The sequence below is a fragment of the Pseudoliparis swirei genome, chromosome 22 (assembly GCF_029220125.1).
Source record: "Pseudoliparis swirei isolate HS2019 ecotype Mariana Trench chromosome 22, NWPU_hadal_v1, whole genome shotgun sequence".
Lineage (NCBI taxonomy): Eukaryota > Metazoa > Chordata > Actinopteri > Perciformes > Liparidae > Pseudoliparis > Pseudoliparis swirei.
Window position 1 is genome coordinate 10,310,958 of NC_079409.1, and position 20,364 is coordinate 10,331,321.

Genomic DNA, 20,364 nt, shown 5'->3' on the forward strand with positions numbered 1-20,364 from the left:
AGACACAACTTGGCTGGATCAATAAATACAAATCTAAAAAATAAAAATAAATTAACTGTAAAGCACCACTCTATTGTTAAAAATCGTACTCATTCTAAGATAGTGTTCTATTTACGTTTACTTGATACTGTCAAACTCTAATATGTGATAAAAAAAAAAAAATGGTTTAGGCCGCAACATCCACCGATGGTCAGCAGGGGGAAACACACGTTACGATGATAAAGCACAAACAACGGGTGTTTAATTAAAAAGTCTCCCTGCATAATGTGCACACGTCAGTGAAGACTCATGGGTGAATATGTGGTCCCATGACAATGGTATTACAGACCATTTAAGAATAATAGTGTGACTTTGCCCACTGGCGTCGAGAGTGCAGCAGCAGCAGGTATTTGGGGCGTGGCCTATATCCTAGGTGTGTAAGGAAGAGGTCGGTTTCAGGTGTTTCAACTTCACCAGCTCGAGACGATCCAGGAAAAGGCCCACCGATATCTGGATTTAAATTAAACGACGTGCACGTATATATATATATCTTTTAAACAGTTGAGGATTCACGATTACTCACTCTGCACCGCTCCTGGGAGGGTGAACCGGATCCGGTTGGACTTCAATTGGAGCGCTTTTGAAAGATGAGTGCCACCAGATATCAATTTGAGGTAAGTTTGGTCGAATAACATTATCCTCGTATCATTGACATTGTGGCTTGTTTTCTACCACCAAGATACATACTTAATACACAAAGGTAGTTTGCTTTGGGCCCTGATCTTTTTTCCCCCTTCTGTCTGTTATATTATATATATATGTATATATTTCTCTTGGAACATGTATTCGGTGACAGAATGTTTCAAACTCGGATACTTTGAACGCGTTTCTATATTCGAGTTTCAGTGTCAGTGTTTCTGTGCATCTCTCATTAACACAGATTCTAAAAGGGAGTCTTCACTATATTATAGATGTTTGAATGAATAATTGAGGAAGACTCGACTCGTGTTAAAATGGCGTTTCTCTCCTGTGGTGTTGTGATGTTGACCAGTCTGCTGTCAATGACGTCAGGAACGTTTTGAATGTGATGATAGCAACATGTGGGAAGTGAACAGTGTTTTTTACACACGTCGTTTTTGTTTATTTTCGTCCACATTACCATTATAAATATTTGAACTAATAATATAATAAATTGAATTGATTACATATGATAGTTGAGTGATTTATTTACGCACACTTTCGCACTCTTCTCGTTACATTTTCTTTTCATTTGACAAAACATGGTAATTAATTTCAGTCACAAAGGCAGATCTGTTAAGGCAGATGCAATAAGGGAAAAGCTATGACGGATATTTGCTGATTTCACATTGATGTTTACTGTATGAAATGATAACTGCTCATTTTAGAGAATAATTCTAAAAGCTGTATGACTAACCTATAGGTATATTTCTCCTGGAACATGCATATCTGATGTAAATATCCATACAGTTCTTGTTGATACATAATCCAGTCTTGTGAGTAGAAAACAGTGTGACGGGTAAAGCGTGAACTTCCCACTGCAAGGACTCATTAATGGTTACAAGGCTTTGGTCATGGCGGATGAAATTCACCAGCTCTCGATCACCTTTATTTGACAGCTTCATGAAAACAGTCCTGGCCCCGGGGGAAATGCATACTGCATTGTATCAGTACGGCTACTGCTGAGAACGTGGGCAAACACTAACAGGATTCAGGCAGAATAAACTGTTTTCTTCCTGAGGTTAGTGTGACATTAACTAAATAACTTCAAAAAACAATAGCTTGTTATCAAAATCCATATCTACGAGCGCCTTGCAGCTCAGAGATGACAAAGTGCCCACACTGTAAGATATTCTATATGTGAGAATTGCTGAGCGTGTCCTTACTTGACCTGCCAGATGCTCTGGAGACATTGCAGAACAAAGAAACTAGTAAACAAGTGCCGTTTTCTTTCTTTCAACAATATATTATATCGGTACTTCTCAAAAAGCTGTGTTAGGTTCTCAAGTAAATGTTTACCTGCATTGTTGCATGAATTAAGGTCAAACCAGTCAAACTATTGTCCGATGTTTACAAAAAGTTGTAGGTGGCAAAATGTATTTAAGAGAAATATTACTTCAATAAGTACCACGGTGGTCATGCCGCTCAACAACAGGGGGACATGCTTGTTTTGAATTAAATATGATGCCCAAGTAAAACGATTGGGAAATGAGCATTTCCTCCTTTGTTAATATTTGATTACTCACAGACAATGAGTTCAGTCTTAGATACCGTCTCTAAAGGGAATACTGTGATGACTGTAATCTGTCGCTTCTCTGTTTATGTGGAGCCTCGGCAGAATTGTCAGGAAATAATTTTTCAGGCGAGGCCGTACTGTGTGTCTCTTGCATTTGAGGCCACATTTAAAGGCAGTTATGTTAAATCTGAGCAGCAACAGTGAAGCGAATGCTTAACGTGACGTCTCTCTTATTATTGACTCGACTGAGTTTCATAAATAATTGATTATATTCAGTTTCACACAGGCTTTGTTTGCACTTTGTTTGGGCCTTTACAGTTTTGGCCACTGTCTGCAACTTTGTGTAAAATAAGATATGTGTGCACAAACCGAAGCAGGCTGCTTCCATATAAGGGCAGCAGCATTGCTCTTCGTATAGTCTTCCTCAGTTCTGTAACGAGGAAGACGCAGTACGCTGGATGTTGTTGATTTGCTCCCGCTCTTCCGCTTGGCTCCACTTTGAGCAGCAAGGTAGTAGTGTGCCACAAGGATGGAGCAGCTCTTCCTCTGCACACAGTCACCTGACTGATTCTGTGCTACATGTCTGCTTAGGGCTAATGTCTAGGGAGAGGTATGTATCGGTGTTTGTTCACTTAAAGTAAATATGAGGCCATTGAAGCCTACATTGCATTAATTGGCTGTTGTAGCAATGTGACGATCCCTTTTGGTTGCAGTCTTCCGGCTGGTTTGTCTGCTTCAGACGGATCAGTGCTGGTTATTGTGTAAACAGCATATGAGAGCTTTTCAAAGGAGGACATCAAAGTCTGTTTACAGCTCTTGGGGCATATTTCTGCAGATGTGAACACCGTTGTTTGAATCCTTTTATGGCTCCAGAGGGAGCTGTGCAACATCTGATAAGTGACCTTAAGTGATGTGACACAGTCGGTTTGGGCTTAATATTTATTTTGTGACACAATTTGGGTGAGTGGGGTTAGAAATATGTGAGGTTATCAGACACCTGTAACCCACTCCTTGACTCTGCTTGAGGCTAGCGACTCAAGGCTATGTTAGCTGGTAGTCGGTGGTCCAGTTGCATCATGGGTAATGCTGGTGCCACATTTTGTGTGGGATAATTGAGATGATTTCTCTGTTTCTGCTGTATACTTTTTTTATATTTGTTTTCAACCATTGAAAATCTGACTGTTGTGAAAATGCATTGTTGAATGGCTGAATGCCAATATTGGGATCAACCCCAGAGCGTACTGCTAGGCCTCTTGTTGTGTTAATGTCTCACTGTGAAACTTTAACTACATTGTGTTCTCTTTAGCTAAGTATACTATTGATAACCACTGGATCACCAATACATGCACAGTGGTACCACAAGTGGAACTAAGTTAAGCTTGAACATAATGTTGTGGTTATAGTTGCTACTGTACCTTGGGCTTGCATGATATTACAGTATCAATGACATGTATCCATATTGTTTTAAACTGATATAAATTAGAGATCATACGGAAGCCTTGAGAGACAAGTGAGATCATTTAAATAATGTTCTCTTGTGTTTATGACTGACATGAAAAGGAATAGTTTGGGTGTTTTGAAGTTGGGTAATTTGAGGTACTTATCCATAATTGGTGTAAAATGTTCCTAATATACTTTCGTGTATCACAAGATTGGGCATTGAATTATGAACTTTTTGGCATTAGTTGCATGCCAATTGGATAACAATTGACCGTGCTATGGTAAAAAGAAGATGTTGACCTTTTCATGAGCTTGACCTTGACCTTTGACCCGATTGATCCCAAAATCTAATCAAATGGTCCCCGGATAATAACCAATCATCCCACCAAATTTCATGCGATTCGGTTTAATACTTTTTGTGTTATGCGAGTAACACGCATACAAATAAATAAATACACGGCGATCAAAACATAACCTTCCGCATTTTCAATGCGAAGGTAACTAACATCGCACTTTCTAAAGTGAAATATTGATTGCACGACTGAAGTACTTCTGTAAAATAAGTGTTTGTGTTGGCCAAAATACGTTTTAATTACTTTGATTGTAATGTATTTTTTCCCCCGACTCATTTCATCTTTATCACTCCCAGTTTTTCTCTCTTTTTATTTTATGTTAAACTAAATAATTCACACAACTAATGTTGTTTGGGCTACAGGTTTTGAGGTGTTTGCAGCCCTGTGCTCTGTAGAATTACATAGTGATGTTTGATTTATTGAGCATTGAAACTTAAGGTTAGCATCATGTCAGATGTGATCCGATCAGTGGCAGAAAAAAAGCTCTATCATTTCCTCTTGTCAATGTGAAATTAAGGTTTTAGGACCTTGAGTCATATATGTACTTCAGTATCAAGAAGACACTCGGAAAAATGATCCCATTACTGATGCTTCAACCTTCTTAAAAATGGCTCATGTGGCACTAGCTCTGACAATTCCTACACTGTTTGTATTTTATATTAATGTGTGCATATACAAGTAAATGCGGTCCTCAAATTTATATAGTTAAAAAAATCAAGATGTATACAGTCCAGAAAACAGAAATAATAAGTCGCCGAAAGGTTTATAGAAGCTTAGTATCATACATTACAATATATTCCATCTCTGATTTATATGCTGACAAGAAATCTGGATTGATATGAAAAATTAAAGAAATAATTTCCTTGGGAGAAACCCACGTGATGTGAAAACTCTTAAATGTCTTTTAGTATTTATTGAACAGACATTTGTAATAATTCAGCTGAATGGATAGAGCTCGTTCCCCACAGATGGTTCAGAGGTCTAACCACTATAAAAGGTTTAACAGAGTCTATATGCACATTATTACTAACCCCCCCCCCCCCCCCCCCCCCGCCAAGGTCTCAGCCTTGACATGTGCTTGGGAGGCACTGCTGTCTCCAGGGAAGAGGGTTAAGTGGGAAGATCAGGATGACACGATAACAAGTCAGACATGAGATACATGAGTTATTTGGGTTTGGTGAGTTCGGGTGGCGGTGAGATTGTGAGATCAGGATGAGCCGTCTCTCATGCTCACAATGTTTAGAGTTAAGTGATGCAAATCTAAAAACATCACGTTTTTATCTCCCAAGGAAATTATAAAGGTTGATTTCCACCACATGTTTAAATTACCTTTTGTTACTGTGCTTGAGTTTTCTTCTTCTTTCTGAAACCACACCTCGAAGCAGTGTGGTCCAACTGGTTAGATATGCTCTGCAGCAACTGACTGCAGAATATTCAACAGCAATTTGTATTATTTTATTTTCAAACATTTTCTTTTCAAACGGCAGCATGTTGTGGCTTTGACAGTGGTCAGAGACCGGCTGCCCTACTTCCTGTTTCGCACCCTGAGCTGGTATTTAATTACAAAGGCTACACATGGTAATAATATTAATAATGCATTTCATTTTTATCGCACTCTTCCTTCAAAGAATCTCAGAGTGCCATGGTTAACATGGGATGGCAGAATCTCTTTCTAGAGGTGACGAATGGGATATGATGAAGAGCATGTAATGGTTTTATTAGACTGTGATCAGGGTGACTGATAGAGAGACACCCTGGAGCACTTGCTGACCCCATCACTAATGATGCCCCTCTCTCCGGCCCATGATTGCTGTTAGAGATTCCAATTAGAAAGTATGTGTGGAAGCCTGAGCTGGGTAAGAATAGGCCTTAATTGCCATGAGTTATCATCTAGACTCATGTAATTGAGCCCCCATCTTAAGGGGCAGCACATCTGACAAATTGATTTAATACCAAAGTGATTCTCCATCCCTAATGGCACTCAGGCTTCTTCACTCATGGGCTACAGGCCCTGAATTCATTGTGTGTTGATTACTAACCGTCCTGAAACCGTTCTCTCAGTCCACCCACTTGAAATCACACACGCACACATGCACAGACGCACGCACACACAAACACACACGCACCCTAAAGCAGCACGCTTCTAATCTCCACAAGGTCTCCCTGAGTTGTTATGCGATTTCTTAACGTGTGCGTGGATTTGACGGTCTGAGGGTGGGAGCCTTGTCACATTTACTGAACAGGTTCTGGCAGTTTGTTTCTGTGCCAACGGTTGCCTCACGGCTTGTTTGAACTTGTCACAATTGGAAAGTAGTTTAAGGAGTTTCACACACCCGTTTTTCTTTTCCAATACTGTGTCAAAGTTAAATAGTTTAAATATTGGAAAAATAAGGCTAATCTTGTTTGTTTTACACCATTACACAAATAATCTGTCTCCCGATTACACTCATTGATTTTTTTTTCTGTTAGCTTGATAAGGGCAGTAGGTCAAAGATATTTCCCTCCTAAAATCAGAGTGAGGATTTTATCATTAAAAAAAAAAGGATTAGTGTGTTTACATGGTTGTTTCTCTAATTTCAATGACATAACATTCTCATCTGACAATGGCATATGGCTGACATCATTATCCTACCATTAAAACAACTTAATTGGTGATGCATGACTTCAGCAATGTGTCATATAATTGATCAGTTGTCAAAAAAGAAAGAATTAACCGGCAACTAATTAAATTTTCAAGTAAACTTTTAAGAAAATTACAATTCTCTGATTATAACTTTTTAAAATGTGAATATTTTCCATTTTGTGCTTTTGGATATTTTTCACTGTTACATTTTTACAGGAATACAACTTTGGTTGTTTGCTGACTCTGCTTTGCTCTTTTTCAGCAGCAGGGTCACAATGGCCGTCGCGAGGGGATTGCCTTCTCACCCATCAAAGACAAGGGGCCATCGAAGCGGAAACTCGGCATTCTGATCGGGGTCCTTGTGGCGCTTCTCATCCTTGCGGCCATTGCAGCGTTCCTCGTTTGGTTCTTTGTCTGTGAGTGTATTTGACTGCTTTCCATTTCTCTATCCTCCAAGAAAAGACGTAATATATAGAACTAGACTTTCTTTATATAATTAAATCAGAAATTGTGAATATTTACATCTCTAACATTCGTTACTGCCGACATCAGAAACTCCAAATTGGATAATTCCCTCTTGCCGTGAAGGCACAGCTCTTTGATATGAGAGTGACTTTGTAATTTCCTATTAATGTCTGCCTATTTGACAGCTCCAAGGTTCTCCTTTTTAATATTGCAAATAAAGAAAACATGTCAGTCTGTGCCACAGCTTCCCTGTCGTTTACACATACAGGGTCTGATAAAACGGCCTCTGAAGTCTTGATAAACAGCCTCCTGATTGAACCGGCTGTTTTAATTGCTCCAAGAGCTAAAACTGCGCTACTTTAACTGGAGTCTCTTTGTTCATCACAGACAGCGATCTCATAGCATTTTGTTAACCAACCACTTGACTTTCGTCTGCTTCTCCCCTCCAAGTTAAAGATGCGGATTCAAAAACAGCCACTCTTAGTATGAAGCGTAGCCCATCAGTGCAGGTCTTCAGTGGGCATATGAAGCTGGTTGATGTCCAGTACAAGCAGGAGCTGGAGAATAGCAGCAGCAAGGACTTCAAGCAATTGGCGGGAAAACTGGAGGCAGTTGTGAGTTTGACTTTTCTTATTTTGTTCCCTTTCGTTCTTACTAATTGTGTTTAATGTTCACTACTTTAGCAACGTGTTGCACTCAGTTCCTTTCTATCACTAATAATTTGTTTTTTGGCATCATGGAAATGCTTTAAAATAAATGCCCCACTCAATATAGAGAAACTGCAGAGGGCACATCTGTGTGGGTGGAATGAAACACAGTACATCCTCTTAGTAAATCCCTCAAAAGCGACTCCTATTATTGGAGGCAGATGTTTGTAGCAGCACTTAGAAGCATGTTGATAGTAAAATGAAATTTTTTAAAAACTCTCTCTATAGCCCATCAAATGCTCACATTCTCAGTGTAAAGCTCCAGAAGGGAGGGTGTTGGGTGTTGGGTGAGGAATAGAGTGGAGCTGGAATATTAGATGACTACATGATTGGGGGAAAAGCTTGAACTAGTTTTGCACTTATGCACAAACAAAAAGGGCTGCTTTTGAGGATTAATTTCAGATTTGAGTTGCTGTTTTACATGACTGGTACAACCTGGGGAGTAAGGCTCTAAGCAAACAATGCGAGGCGGAACACCTCGGAGACGAGGCATGTTTAACCAGTTGTGGGAACTCTACTCTGCCACTCTGGCACCACCTGTCTTTGGAGTCCTTGAAAAACTGTATTTTACCTCCCCGTGTCTTTTTAATGGTGTTAGTAAAATGGCACTGGGTTCATGTTTGATGGACATTTTGAAACTTGATATTTAATTTTGTGATAAACTCTTTATCACGTGAACAAAACAATCACTTTCGTCTCCCTCTCAGACATTTTCTGCTTTTATCACTAACTATACAAATTAAACCGATTCATCCTCTGCACATGGCCCCATCACCTTTTCACAACAAGCACTTGAAGCTAGATACATTCATAATGTACGGTAGACCACAGAATGTGACTACAGCCTCGTCTGATACAGTTTGCAGCTGAAGGCAAAACCAGTTAATTGAGAATCTCTGTGTTGTGTGATTTTCATGAAAATTGTGGTTTTGTTAATGTGCTAATTTGTATTTTTGTCTTCAGGCAGACAAGTGTAAATCTTAAACATGTTGTTTTTAGTTATAAACTAATACATCTTCTCTACACAGCTTCAGGAAAACTACAAGAAAGATCCAGTCCTCGGAAAATACTTCACTAAGTCTGCGGTCACTGCATTCAGGTGATGCGAGATCTTGTTTTCTAGTTTCTCTTTTATTGTGTAGAATGGACCTTGTATTGACCTTTTGTGAGTCAAAGTTTCAAGTCCTGCATTTCTTAAAATAACCAAAATCAGTGTTGGATGATGTCTGCTGACATGTGAGCAAACGGTCATGTGTGTAGCAGTGCACTGTAGTGGGCTGTGAAGTTCTTCTGTAGTAACAATAAAACACGACAATTTGGCTTTTTTCATTTTTTATTTGCAGTAATCTAAATCCCTCACGTTCCACTAATCTTTGCTTCATCTTGAATGTTGAAGTTAGTTACTTAACGGTGTCTTTTTTCTCTTCCTTCACGCCATCTATTAATTTCTCCCTTATCTCTGCTTGCACCAGTGAGGGTGTAATAGCCTACTATTGGTCCCAGTTTGATATTCCAGCCGAAGACCTGGAGGTCCTGCCGGAGTTCTCAGAAGAGCTGGTGTTGGAGACACTGGAGAATGGCATAAAGGCGCAGCGCAGCATACAGAGACGGAGTGATGTCCAGATCAGTGAGATCACCGCCTCATGTAGGTACCACCAGGGCCAAGGGGGGAGGGGCTCACCCCGAGGGGCAGAAGGATGGGGACAACAAAGAGTTTTCTGCTGGCTTCAGAATATGACATTTAACAATCAGCAAAGATGAAACTCTGTGAATACAGATCTAAATAAGGCAATTGCCATCTCCTTCCAGCATTGGCCTTCTGTAGCCATTCTATTTACTCTGAGCGGTGCTGATAGGATGATAACAGATAAACCAGACCTCTCTGCTTGTGCTGCATCTGAGATTGCACATTTGATGCCGTTTGGATCCTCTAATGATATTAACTGCGCTCTGGTCTGGCTTTGAGACTGACATTTTCCTTCCTTCTGTCGTCTCAGCATTCACATTGCATTTGTCCACAGCCTGGCCACCAGCCAAGCATCGGCCCTGTGACTCACTGGTTTTGGTCCCTTTTTAAATGATTTCTGTGCTTATAAATTGATGTTGCCGTCCCAGATAGTTAGACGGGGATGTATGGGTTGCTGCTGTAGGGCAAGGTGAGATGGAGTAGAAAGAGCTACACACCATCACCTGTTCCCTTAGCCGCAGGGAAATTGAACAGAGAATGTGCAACCCAAATATCTTAGGCTCATTCATCAAATCCTATCACCCTCCTAACATTAGTGATTAATTCTTACCTTTCCTCTGCCACTCTCTCTCCTCTCCTCTCGCTGTCTCCAGTCACAGATCCTCGTATGGCCAGGAACCCCAGTGCCAGTGAGTACAGTGTGTCCCATCTCAATCACCAGTAGTTGTAATTTTCCAGCTGGCTAGATGCTCACCCTCTTGCCAGTTGGTAATAAATGGCAGGCCTGGACTGTACATGTGCTGCTCTAGTCAGAGATTGAGGACCTGATATCAGGCCGGAAAAAAATCAGTCAGTATGCCGACACTGTCTGCTGATTTATTACCTTGGGATGATTAGACTACATCGCATTATCATAGTAGCTGTATCATCCTGATGTGAATCTGTGATCTATAACATGAAGGATGGAAGACCTTGGGATTTAAATAGTGTTGAAATGTGTAATTTGTAATGCAGTCATAACTATGCATAATTAAAAAATGTATGAAATATACAACCTTGACAGTCAATATTGTTAAGAAAACAGTTATAATGTATTTGCCATGTTACTCATATCTACCTTCGAACCAATGTTGTTTTTCCCCAGACGAGTGTTTCTACCATCTGGAGGCCGAGACAGTGGCACAAAGATTTTCATCACCGGGGTACCCAAAAATCTACCCCCCCAAGTCTCGGTGTCAGTGGCAGATCCGAACTGCAGTGGGCAACGCCATATTTCTCACTTTCCCTTATTTCGACATCGAGGATGACTGCTCTGATGATTTTGTCTCCATCTATGACTCTTTGAGTCCAGATGATTCTCAGGCCATCACAGAGTAAGTCAGAGGGCTGTGAATGTCCACCCGGTTTAGAAACACTTGTGCTTTAAAAAAAAAGAAAAGTAATCTTTATGGATGGATCAGGTTTTACCATCATATCTACTTGCAGTATTTCTTGCACTAATGCGGCTCCTTTGAGACCAGTACATTGATTCATGTTTGCTCCCACAGTGACACAAATCATATTCTCATTTAGCCTCAAACCTTGGGAGCAGGGTTTATTTGATAGGGCTCAACCAACATTTGTCTCGTTTATTTAGCTTTGGCTATCAGAAAGAGGGGAAATATAGTTCTGCATGACTCCCAGAGGACGGCCACTAAGAATCACTTGACTGAAATGTTGCAGAGGGATTTAGGAGAGAAAGCTCTTTTGATATGGGTGAAAAACATGTTCCACTTTCTACCATTTCGCTGGATTTGTGATTACAGCTTCTTTTTTCTTTTTTTGGCACTGAAGCCTTTACACAGTATGCCTCATATTTTATTGTTAACTTCTGAGACCTCGGTGAGATTGAGTTGGCTCAAAATGACCTCTGCTTTCAAATCTGTGAAGGGTGCCAACCTGAATCCTGCTACACCACTGTGTGTAATTGCACTTTGTTTGTGGGGGAGGGCTATGATTCTGAAACTACAGTCTCATGAATGCAACACCAGTTGTAGCTGAAGGCAATTTCAAACTCAGAAACCATTGCCAAACAAATATGCGTTACCAAGCGGTGCATAAATTATTTTTATAAAGCTATTGAGCGATCCGCTTTATCCAAGGTGACATGAGGTTTATGTGAGCCATAATATAATAGTCTATAATGAAATGATTCTACAAGAGGTAGGTGTATTACTGCTCTTGCAGCAGCATTTACACCTCCATTGCTCCGTCGGCAGCACTGCTGAGAAGTTTTTGCTAATGTAACTAATGTTTGACTTTGAAACTCTGCCTAAGCAATTTCTATCAATTGCTGGCACATCTCTTCTTCTATATCTCATGTTCTCCCCTTCTATGCTTATATATTGATTTATTTTCAAATTTGTTTGCTGAATTGATGTTTTACTGCTTCTGACTAAAAAGAATTTCAGCTGTATTTGAGTTCCCTCAGGAAAAGCCAAACTCCGTTCAGTAATTGCTTCAGACGTTCAGCTCATGATTCATGGTTATATTTACTCATCCTTCTCTCACAGGAAGTGTGGTCAGAGACCCCCCTCCAACCCTCTGGAGGTGACTTCATCCGGAAACATCATGCTGATTAATTTTATTACTGATTCTGTTGTCCAGAGGCCTGGCTTCGAGGCCGAGTATAAATCTATCCCCAGGTCTAAAGGTAAGGAAGACATTCATGGCGCTAAGTTGCTAACCATCATATTCCAGCTCCATTTTGTATATTTTCTCTGTTAGTTTACCTTGATTTGTTTAGCTCTGTTTATACTTCAATATGTGTAATGCTTGAATGTGAATATATGATGTGTTCTCTTTAGTTAGTGCCTGTGGCGGTGCTCTCTCTGAAAATAAAGGAGACTTCACCTCCCCACTTCACCCCAGCTTCTATCCTCCTGCAGTGGACTGCAAGTGGACCATCAAGGTTTGTAAGATTGCGCCTCTCCCAGGCCCCCTCCTCTACCTGAAACCCCTCCACCCACCACCTCCTCCTCCTTCTCCATCCTCAGTCTGCCACGAGAGGAATGCTGAGGCAGCACTATAAAAGCCAAGCTGTTCAGTACCTCTTCTATCTTCATCTGTCAGACAGCTGTTGCTGCCGCAGCTCGAGCTGAGCCGCAGTGCTTTGTGTCTTGGTTTTGTTTGCTGGTGTGTTTGTAGTGTGTGTGATTATGTGTCCTTGTGCACGTGTGCACCCACAACCTGTTTGGGTGTTTTGCGAACTTGTCGTTCCTTATTTACATGGGATACAGATGCATGTCTTGGTCTGGAGGTGGAGGAGTGCCGTGCATGCTAAATAAGATTGTCATGAACCAATCGGCTCTTCCTCTGTGCTGCAGGTCCCTGCTGGGAAAAAGGTGCGAGTGAAGTTCACCATGTTCCGCATGAAAGAGCCTGGGGTAGACATCCGTGTGTGTCACAAAGACTATGTGGACATTATGGACACCAAGTAAGACTTCAACTCATTTAACTGACAATAGCTTCTCTCCACCGTCTGTTGTAAGCATCCATCACAGTTTACAGACTGACTTCTCGGTCCAACTTTGACTCGCTGTACTTGTAGTATTTGTGTGTGCAGACAGTTTTCGTGTGCAATTTAAGTTGCTTACACTTGCAGTTTTACTTCCAAATAAAATATTCAGATCTAACTAAATTATTTGTGAATGTACAACTTGTCTGACTGCTCATGTTTCTTGCCCCGTTGGACATTTTTGTTGTGATATTGCCCTTCACTCTGATGTCGGCAATTGCTTTAGTAAGCATATTGTTGGCATAATCACTAGAACTGCCAACATGAAAACCATAATAAACCTACATTTTCATTTGAACATTGTGGTGCAGGTATTGCGGAGAGATGTCCTCTTTGGAGCTGACCAGCAGAACCAACGTAATGGACGTGAGCTTCCACTCTGACGAGTCCTACACTGACAAAGGCTTCAGTGCCATCTACAGCGCGTTCGATCCGGCCAACCGTGAGTTAAAAGTCTGGTCTCACACCCACGTTTCCTGTATATGACACTTGGCTCGTTGGCTGGACTATTGTGTCGTGACTGTGACACTCATAGCTTGCCATTAACGGAGCAAGACAGAAGGAGTAACTGCGGAGTCTGAGAGACAATGAAACGGCAGCTGACTGACGGTCAAATGAGCTGTTTAGTAATAGAGGCTCAGAACCTGCAGCAGTGAAACTCAAGAGCCAGACTAGTCACCAGAGAGCTTGTTTATTGGGTCCATTTTCTGTGCCACTGTCAGTCAGGAGCATACCGCTTTCAATACGCTCTTTATGTTGTCGCCCAGTCTGGCCCAAATGGATTTATAATTGCTCTGATCAACCGGGACAAGCATTGGCAACATGATGGATGTTGCGAACATACACTGTCACTCCCTCTCGGTCAATTTATCATCATCATTTTTCTCTCCTTTTTGTTTTTTCGCTCCCTTCCTCTTTTCTTTGTTTTTGTGAGCAGCTTGCCCCAATAAGTTTGCCTGCGCCTCTGGCATCTGCATCGGGAAAGAGCTGCAGTGTGATGGCTGGAACGACTGCGGTGATATGAGTGACGAGATGAAGTGCAGTAAGTTCCCCCTCGATCCAACTGCACTTCCTCTGTCTCCTCCCCGCCACCTCATTTCTTATCCACTTTCCTGTATCCTCCTTTCAACCCCTTAAAGGAATAGTTGCACATTTTTGGCAAATACTCCTCTTTGCTATCTTGAGAGAATTGAATGATGTGAAGATCAATGCTACTCTCACAACTGCCTGTTAAATTTACAGTAAGGCTTTGGACAGTAGCCAGTTAGCTTAGCATGAAGATTGGAAAGAGGGGAAAGGCCTCTGAATAAAATCTGAAGATTTGTCATTTGATGGCTACATATTTATGGACACGTCTATAGTTTGGCCCAGTCATTTCCTTAAGTCTTATCGTCTTTGAGGTTGCCAGGCTCCAGGAAGTTACTCACTGCAAACGGCCAAGATATAGTCTTGTACACAATCCCCCGTAAAAGCGCAACTCTTTTTCACACTTATGTTCCAGTAAAAATAAAGTACACTCTATAATGTGTTAATTATTGAGATTGTGTCGAGTCAGGTCATCTGTTTTCCGTCTATGTGCTAAACTAAGATAACCGGCTGCTGATTGGAGCCTCATATTTATTATCCGACAAACATTAGTGGTATCATTTAAATTTTGGCACGAAAGCAAAAAAAACTGGCATATTTCCCCAAATATCTGTATATATCTTTGAGGCTGCAACCATTAGCCTTCACTAGTTATCTTTTAACTACTGGTTCAAATGATATCCAGTGATTTGCATGGGTGAATTATTTGTCTTCCTTTTCAAATCACATTTATGTACGTCTTCCTCGGTTGCACTGTTTTAATACAAGGCGTTTCTATTACCTCAGAGTGTGACGAGGATCAGTACTCGTGTGCCAATGGCCTGTGTAAACCAAAACTCTGGCTCTGCGATCGCGTCAACGACTGCGGAGATTGGAGCGATGAGAAAAGCTGCAGTAAGTATTGCTCAGGCACTCAAACCCTATCCTATGCAACACTAAATGTGCTAACATTAAAGACGCATAACTACTAGTTTTTGCCCAATTCGCTCAGCATCCCTCTCGTCGCTTAATCATGCGTTGTGCGCGAAAGAAGAATGGAGACCGATGCTGAGGTCCACTGGAGCGTTACTGCTAATGTCCTCCTGAAACCCGATTGTTCATCGTTCATGTTCCTGTGATTTCCCCGTCAGGTTGTGAGGAGAGTGAGTGGCGCTGTGGCGATGGGGAATGTATGCCTCAGGATGTCGTGTGTGACCAGAAGATGGACTGTGAAGATGGAAGCGACGAGGCCTCTTGTAAAACGAGTAAGTAGCTGCATGTATTCTCTTCGCAGCCAGTCGGGCATGAAAGCAAACACAAACACCAGAGTGATTTATCAGTATGTTACACAAACCATTATGCAATTAACCTCAGTCGGTTAACATTTAGACATTTTACAACGATGATGCATTGAAGACTTCTTTTCTAATTGGAAGTATTTTCCAAGTTCTTTGAGCGCTCGTTCTCATTTCCTCTTACCCTTAACTTCACTCTTTATCAACTTCCCTTTCACTGACTCAATCACTCGGTCAAACGCTCAATCACACACACACACACACACACACAGGGCTCCCTTGCATTTGCTTTTGATTTTTACTTCTGTGAATAAAGAGGGATATTAAACTTCAACCCCAATCAATACCCCCAATCAATGCAATCTGCTCCTCAATCACAATGCATTGTGCATTCAAGCGTCACTTCGAAGCCTCGCTGATTGCTAAGTTTAACCAGTAAAATGCTCTGCAATGCTCTAAAGCTTTGAAATACGCTATGTGTTTTGATTTTGGGACCTGTCTCCACCTCTTTGTAGCTCCGGGCGTCTGCGCTGACTTCAGCTTCAAGTGTAAGAACAAAGAATGTGTCAACAAGTTGAACGTCGAATGTGACCGCGTTAAAGACTGCGCTGATAACTCCGATGAGGCTGACTGTGGTAAGAAAGGTTTTTTATCTCTTTGCACCTTGGACATTCTTTTTTTATTTTTACCATTTTAAAACGGCTGCAAGTGGATCCAATCTCTTCAGTGTCATTCAAAATAGATTATAGAAGAGCTCAGTTGAGCTGCGTGTTGGGCTGTGTTAGAAAAGAGCCTCAGGCCTTGACTGATTTATTTATTTAGTCTTTTAAAAGCAGGTCGTCATTTCTGAAGTTGTTTTTTTTCCCTTCACTTATTAAGCCTCAGGGTGTGTCAGCGTTTTTTTCTGTTTTATGATCAGCTAATATGCCCGTGTGTCTTATTAGGATTTTAAAGAGTAATATTAGCATTCACAGCCAAGTCCAGCCTAATGATAGCTTCCAGTCAATTTTAATGTCATCCTGCCAGTCTCAGATAGCCAACTCATATTATTCTCTGTTAAATGTCAGCTTGTGGCACCAGGCCCTATAAGCTGAACCGCATTGTAGGAGGGCAGAACGCTGAGCTGGGGGAGTGGCCCTGGCAGGTCAGCCTTCACTTCCTGACCTATGGACACACTTGTGGTGCCTCAATCATATCTGAGAAGTGGCTCCTTTCGGCCTCCCACTGCTTTGTCACCAACAGCCCACAGTGAGTCACATTTTACATCTACAGCACACACACACACATGTACACAGTAGGATTTTACTATGTGTCTGTCTGTATGAGAATTAGCCCCATATGTTGTAATTAATTCAGAAAAAACTGGGGGGGGGGGCTACATTTACATGTCATCCATGAAAGCATAGAGTTGTATTCATCAGTGCCCTGTAGGTGGAGCACTAACCATGCTGTTCGACTTGAGCCCCCTCTATTGTTGCTGAGAAGAGAATGTGTTCATTTTCATCCATTCACAGTTGTGTTGATATTTATTGTACACAATTCGCTAAAAAAATATTCTGAACATTTTATAACATCTAATCAAATACTAATCAAATACTAACTTTCTACTTCATAATTCTTGTCTTGAGACTGTTGGAGAGGGTGTTGATTGCTTAATGTTGAAAGCTATTTTTATCGTTTTGTCTCAACATGAACTGAAACGTTCCACCAGCATAGGTTGAAGTGATGTTGTGTTGATTCTATAAGGTTGTACACCTGTTCTTGATTTTGCACCCACCCGTCCTGGCTCCCTTGTTTATCGTAACTGTTGCCCCATGATGCAACCACAGGAACCATGTTGCAACAAACTGGATCAGCTACAATGGCATGCAGGACCAGTACAAACAGGACGGCGTTCAGCTCCGAAGACTGAAGAAGATCATCTCCCACCCGGATTACAACCAGATGACCTTTGACTATGACGTTGCGCTGCTGGAGCTCAGCGAACCACTGGAGTTCACCAACACTATCCGACCCATCTGCCTACCCGCTGCCTCCCACGTCTTCCCTGCAGGCATGTCCTGCTGGGTCACAGGCTGGGGCGCGCTCCGAGAAGGAGGTATTCAACACGAACAAGTGATTTTGGGTTGAATCGTTGTCATGTGTGGTTGTTGTTGTTGATTCTTTCACTGTAACTCTATAGGATACACATTATGAATAGGTCTGCTGTTATTTCTTGATCATGGGTGACCCACTCTCCAGTTGTGTGTTTCCTTTTGGCATATCCATATTTGACATCCCACTCCTCCCCCATCCTTCTCACAATGAGCTATTCTTCTCTGTCCGGCATCTTTCCTCCCTGCCCGCTTCCTTCTTCTTCCCTTCATCTCTTTCTCATTTTATCCTCTATTCTTCCCCTCTTTAATGTCCCTCCCATTTCTTTATCTTTCCCATCATGACATACTTCTCTTCAGTTCAAACCTCCTTCCCTTTTCTCTCATCTTTTTCAAATCTGCTCTCTTCCATTACGCCTTCTTTCATATCCATATATCAAGACGGACGTCGGCTCTCCTGGGAAGCCTTTTAAACCTTCATTAGCTAACGCTATTCCAGCCCATTACCACCTTTTGATGTTAATGACGAGCAGAGAGGTCACATGGCTCCTTTTGTCCTGCTCTTGCAGGCTCAACGGCACAGCTGCTGCAGAAGGCAATGGTGAAAATCATCAACGACACAGTATGTAACATAGTCACGGAGGGCCAAGTCACCTCCAGGATGCTCTGCAGTGGATTCTTGGCTGGAGGAGTTGACGCTTGCCAGGTGAGACCGAGCCACATGTTCTCCAGAATGGAATAAAAGGACAAAAGGCCGATACAGAAAGTTTTCTCACTTATATAATTATCGTGCTCTCACATCCAAACCCAATGTATAACCGCTCTTCCCTTACTATCCTCACCAGGGAGACTCTGGAGGCCCCATGGTGTGTTTCGAGGAGAGTGGGAAGTGGTTCCAGGCCGGCATTGTGAGCTGGGGTGAGGGCTGCGCTCGTCGGAACAAGCCTGGTGTCTACTCGCGCGTCACCAAGCTGATGGACTGGATCAAGAAAGAGACAGGGATTTGATGATGGCGGTAGGAACAGGGAGGGATGCAGAGATCAACATCTTAGTGCTAATATTACTGGAGTGGAACATTTGAGTCTGATTCAGGACAAGTCTCTCCAAGGTTTATTCATTTAGCGGCAGACTGAGGCTACTGTTGCACGGACCCAACTACTCGCATGCATGACTTAAAGCACATATTTTGGATTTACACACCGAATATTTTACAGTTTTTAAAATCGTTAAATTGAAAACAGGAGAGATGCCGTCATCTTCTTGGGCATCTTGAGTGAATGTTACACTTTGTCAGTGTGCTCATGCTGTAGATAGCTATACATATGGGTTTTTATGTTTTAAATATTTTAAAGTACCACAACTATAAACAGAAGAAATAGGGACAGGGATGTCACCAATTAGTTTTGTTGCAAAAGTAAGTAGTAAAACATACCTCGTCCAACCATAATTTCTTAAATTTAGACCACAAACTCAAGTTTACAAAATGTACTAGAGTAAATTGAGAAGACGTTTTCTCAGAGATTTAGGACTGTGGCTATAGGAGTCGCCCCCTACTGACTATTAGAAATAATGCAACTTTGTAACAAAACACTGCTCCATTACCACACAGTTCTTCCCGCATCGAAATATAGCACCGGTTTCCAGATTGATTTAAAGCATTTGATCTGCTGGACAGCCATTAGTCTCGGATTGTATTTGTATAGTACTTTTAGAGACATCAGCATTACCGGAAAGCATAATCTAAAAGTAGTTGAGATTTAAAAAAATACAACAAGAAAGAAGAAGAAAAATCATTTTCATTCCATACTAAAATCAATGGAAGCCTGAAGCGTATATAATGCATAAATAAATCTAAAAATTCACAACTGTAATGTTAAGTATACCAGATCTGTATGCTGTGTGCTAAAAGAGGCAAAACTCACTGACGTGGAAATATGCAAATAACCTTGAAGTTGTTTTAAGTTGTTGATCTGAACTAGATCGGTGTTTCTATAAAATATTAACGGATGCTTAGTGGCCTTGCCTGGTCTGTGAATATTTTGCCAAAATGTGATATTCAAAAGGGGGACAAAGGATTTGACTGGATCGTTTATTTTACTCGTATTTTACTTGTGCCTTCATCACTGAGTACTACTGGAAAGATTGTCTCCTGGATATGCTAACCAAAGATTTACATAAGTGTTATTTATTGGAGGGAATACATTTGTTGAGGATGATGCTCAGCGGACCTCTTTTCTCAATTCCATGGAGCCTTGCAGTCAAACTATGCAAGCATACTTGTGTGTTTTTTTTAAATTAGGGAGAAGCCATACTTTTTAGAGGAAAGATATTTTTAAAATAATTGTGGTGTGATTTGAAATGTGTGCATATTTTATAATCTTTGTTTGTGTTTCAACGACAAAAAATTTGTTGTAATAAAGATCTTTCATCTACCCAATTGAATTATTTGTCTCGTTCTGTATTATGTTGTGCATAATAAATGCACGTCTTGTGAGATCTTGTCCTCTCACAGTAGAATTGTAATGAGCATGTTACTCTCCTCCCCGTCGTGAGCAGCATGCCTACCTGGGGAACAGAGGTGACGAGACGAGCTCATATTGTCGCATAATACCTGCCTTTGTCAGAGCTTTATCCTATTACCCTACAAGATGGGCACAACCACTTCGGGAGGTGGAGACATACACTATCTCATCTGTCTTCATTAAAAGCAACGCACCACTGGGGGAATGGGAAAATCAACATAGACAGTGCTGCTAATTTATGTATTCATCATTGTTGCTACTCGGGAAGCTTTGTTTGTTGATGTTCCCCATGTCCAATGAAGCTATGAGCCAGGTTGATTAATTT

The 20,364-nt window shown here is 41.3% G+C and overlaps 1 protein-coding gene across 2 annotated transcripts; it reads left to right on the forward strand.

Moving 5' to 3' along the window:
- The first annotated feature begins 443 nt into the window (after window positions 1-443).
- Window positions 444-19,954, forward strand: st14 (ST14 transmembrane serine protease matriptase). Of its 2 annotated transcripts, none has more exons than XM_056444818.1 (19): window positions 444-653; window positions 6,912-7,065; window positions 7,565-7,728; window positions 8,850-8,920; window positions 9,294-9,466; window positions 10,162-10,197; window positions 10,653-10,881; window positions 12,061-12,200; window positions 12,355-12,458; window positions 12,874-12,983; window positions 13,376-13,506; window positions 14,002-14,106; window positions 14,937-15,044; window positions 15,281-15,394; window positions 15,940-16,059; window positions 16,492-16,672; window positions 17,254-17,522; window positions 18,087-18,223; window positions 18,363-19,954. In XM_056444818.1, exons 1-19 carry the CDS (start codon window positions 627-629, stop codon window positions 18,522-18,524), a joined length of 2,535 nt encoding a protein of 844 aa, XP_056300793.1. In that variant the 5' UTR covers window positions 444-626; the 3' UTR covers window positions 18,525-19,954. The 2 variants fall into 2 exon arrangements, with proteins under 2 accessions (XP_056300793.1, XP_056300794.1); XM_056444819.1 differs by having other exon boundaries at window positions 6,915-7,065.
- The last annotated feature ends 410 nt before the right edge of the window (window positions 19,955-20,364 follow it).

Excerpts from the sequence above, each read along its gene's own strand:
- st14 (XM_056444818.1), top strand. The coding sequence starts at position 627 with ATGAGTGCCACCAGATATCAATTTGAG. Across the intron at positions 13,507-14,001 it reads CGCGTTCGATCCGGCCAACC|CTTGCCCCAATAAGTTTGCC; the intron begins GTGAGTTAAAAG and ends TTTTGTGAGCAG. Across the intron at positions 18,224-18,362 it reads GAGGAGTTGACGCTTGCCAG|GGAGACTCTGGAGGCCCCAT; the intron begins GTGAGACCGAGC and ends TATCCTCACCAG.